The 3,285-nt window shown below is 40.3% G+C and overlaps 1 protein-coding gene across 1 annotated transcript in view; it reads right to left on the bottom strand.

Moving 5' to 3' along the window:
- Window positions 1–1,394: 1,394 nt before the first annotated feature.
- Window positions 1,395–3,285, bottom strand: part of LOC107120766 (low-density lipoprotein receptor-related protein 1B-like) — a gene marked incomplete at both ends in the record, with an annotated part of 57,748 nt that continues 55,857 nt past the window's right edge. The window contains 2 exons of the mRNA XM_015423533.1: window positions 1,395–1,535; window positions 2,428–2,550. Coding sequence (XP_015279019.1) covers window positions 1,395–1,535; window positions 2,428–2,550 — 264 coding nt within the window. The remainder of the gene's footprint in view (window positions 1,536–2,427; window positions 2,551–3,285) is intronic.

Below are 3,285 nucleotides of genomic sequence, written 5' to 3'. Positions count from 1 at the left end.
CTTTTTCTATGAAATGACCCCTGATCTTACCTATTTTGAAACAGCTACATTGGTTGCCAGTGTATTTCCTACTTTAATAGATAAGGTACTGGTTATGACCTCTAAAGTATTTTCTGGCCTGGGATCCACAGATCTGAAGAACTGTCTCTTCCCATATGTCCCCATGTGTCAACTCTGGTCTTCATGCTTCCACATGCGGCCTGTTTCTCTCCCTTTCGAGTGTCCTGCCTGGCATTAACCAGAGTCCTGGCCTTCATGGCTCACACTTTTAGGAATGCTCTTTCTGAAGAGGTGAGGGGCATTCCTTTGTAGGAGATCTTTAGGAGGTGCTGCAAGGGTTGGGTTTCACCACCACCACCACTTTTGATGGATTTTGAGTGGCAGGCATTATGGAGGGTAAGTTTTTGTTTTAGCTGGTTTTTAATCTGTAAGATTTTAATTATTTCCTGTAAGCCGCCTTGAGCCAAGAGGAAAGGAGAGATAAAAATATCTTAATACATAGATAAATACAATTAATAAAAGGACTGCACCACAGGTAAGTGGTTCTTGTGCCACTGTTCATGTGTGTGTCGTATATGAAGGCAATCTACAGGTTATGGGGGGGAAACCTCTTGGTTTCTCTTTGAATGTCTATGAATTTGGCCCAAGAGTATTTCTCCTCTATTAGATTATGTGTTGCAATAATCTGTTAAAATATTTGTGGTACCACTTTAAGATTCTCACAGAAGCAGGCATGATGGACAGTGTTGCTGACAGTTGCTCTCATTCCCAGATACCTAAGAACAAGGATTTCTTACAATGGTTTTTAAGTAGTAAAGTTGTGGCAGACATGAAGAACATAATACTCGTTTGCTTGTATTTCAGTTCCCTTATGTCCCTTTCTACAACATAACTGAGGCAGCAAAAGCTGTACAGTTTCTTGTCTCGTTTTTTGGACACCCTTCAAGACACCACTGCCAAGAAGCAATGAAGTGTTTATCAACCTTCTGCACACTAATTCTGTCTTCAGGGTATTTAAATTGATTCTCCTTATTTTTTTGCAAGCAGAGTATGCCTCCTAGCCCAGCAACCAAGCATGGGCAAAGGACATTAACATCCCAGGAAGAAAAGCAGCAGCTTAGAGTGTGAAGATCATTAGCATGAATGGTGTTATGAAGCAGTATCCACCCAGCATGCAACGGACTCAGTGTGCTGCCATTCATCACAAACGTGGCATTGGGGTTGCCTGCATTAAGTAGACTGAGGACAAACTGGATGATTTAAATACATGATTAGACAACCAGAGTTTCGTTTTTATTCCCCTTGGATGCATATATTTGAGTGTACGTTAACACGCTCATGTTAATGAGTTTTAATATAAGAAAACATGGACTACACTTTGCCCAGATACATACAGCAAATCTCTGAATGCTCATCAGAGCCATCAAGGCAATCATCTTCTCCATCACAACGCCAGCGGTCTTGGATGCAGCGCTGGTTTTTACACTGAAACTCTCCTGGCTTGCATAACTTGGACACCGGCTCTCCGGCATTCACTAAAGTGACAAAGATATAAAAGAAAAGGCAATATTAGCTGCCTAAATGCAAGCATGGAATCATTTTTAACTGCAGCTTTTAAGAACATTCTGCTCTCTTTAAGATTTCCTTGTTTATATAATTCCATATGGAGCATTCTACAGATTCTTATATGCACGATTGACATATTTAACTATTCCCATTCCAGCCTTGTCCAATGGCCATCAGAGCAGTCAGTTTCCACTGAACCCTCCACTCCCATGACAGACTTTCTTTGCAATATGTTGCTAAAGGATAGTAAAAGTGGATTCCTCTAGTATAAAGCTTAAAACTACCATATACCCTAATGTGATCTAATGATGTAAATCACTCAGAGGGTTAGGCAAATGGGTAGAACCCTCCCAGATTTGCTTCTAAACAAGTACACACACAATCAGCAGGATGTGTCTTGGCTCATGGAAGATACTATTGTCAATATAGATTGGCCAGCTGCAAAGAATCAAGATGTTTACCACAGTGCAGCCTCAAATTAAAACCCCCCCCCAAAAAAAAAACAACCTCTCAGCTGAAATGCTCTTGTTTCATTCTAGCTGAGTCTAAGGCTCAAGCAGCCATATAAGGACACATGTTATGGATCAGATCACTGAACAGTCTTCCACATTAAAAATAAACCTCCACACACGTAGAAAACCAAAATGTCAGGAAGAACCCTTCTAGTATAATACTTTGACACTTTTACTTAAATCACTATTTGCCTCATACCTCAACAATTTCTGGCATCTACAGTCTTCTGTACTTATGCAAATTCATGAATACAAGGAGCCCTGCCTACTGCACAGTATCCCCCCCCCCTTTTCTCAATAATTCCTGCAGCACTAGTGCAAACTCAAATACTCTTTAGAAAGATCATACTCATGCAGGTTGTACTGTTTTCTTCCAAATGTTGATTATCAGCACAAGCACACACTCTGCCTCCGGGAACAGCTAAGCAGAGAGTGCTGCAGCCTCCATTATTAACACGGCATGCATTGTCACCTGCAATATATATTTAAAAAGCAACCATAAGAACAATTAGCTCACAAACAACATGCAGAAAGAAGAGAAGACATGAAGAATAGCATTTTTCTTTATCAGACACAAGGCTCTGATCAGTGCTATATCCTACAGTTACCACTGATTTTATCCATCTTATGTGTTACTTTTTTGATTACAGAACTATGGTGCAACATAACAGATGGAATGAATATGGTACCCTTAATTATGTAAAAGCTATGATATGCCTGTCATTATGACAGACAGGATGTATATAGAGACATTTACATTGCTAAGATCCCTGAGGGAATCATCCTCATTGACTGACTGACTGACTCATTCTCATGGTACAACCAGACATGAAAATTTCTGCAATATCCCCCCCCCAATTAATTATCAAGCATAGGGGCCTGATTCAGATAAGGAACATAACATAAATCAACAAGGTTTTAGTCTTTCCTACTCTGCAGGCCAAAGTGTCCCCCCCCCCTTTAATGATATTTGAATAGAGATAGGTTAATGTGCAGTTTGACCAGTGTGGCCTCTACCTAGGCCTAACTTGATGTGGCAGACTGCCCATAAGTGGCATCCAAATGCTGATATTTCAGATGAGACATCAGGGAAATGGGAAAAGAGTAACTTTTACTGATTTTCTTGGACAGGAGAATAAGGAAGGAGAAATAGAGGGAGAAACTCGTGAAATAGAGGGAGAAACTATTCACAAGTATAACACACTAC

This window comes from Gekko japonicus, unplaced genomic scaffold (genome assembly GCF_001447785.1).
Source record: "Gekko japonicus isolate JY-2015 unplaced genomic scaffold, Gekko_japonicus_V1.1 scaffold3308, whole genome shotgun sequence".
NCBI lineage: Eukaryota > Metazoa > Chordata > Lepidosauria > Squamata > Gekkonidae > Gekko > Gekko japonicus.
The sequence above is the reverse complement of the archived record's forward strand: the minus strand, read 5'-3'. Positions and strand labels throughout refer to the sequence as shown.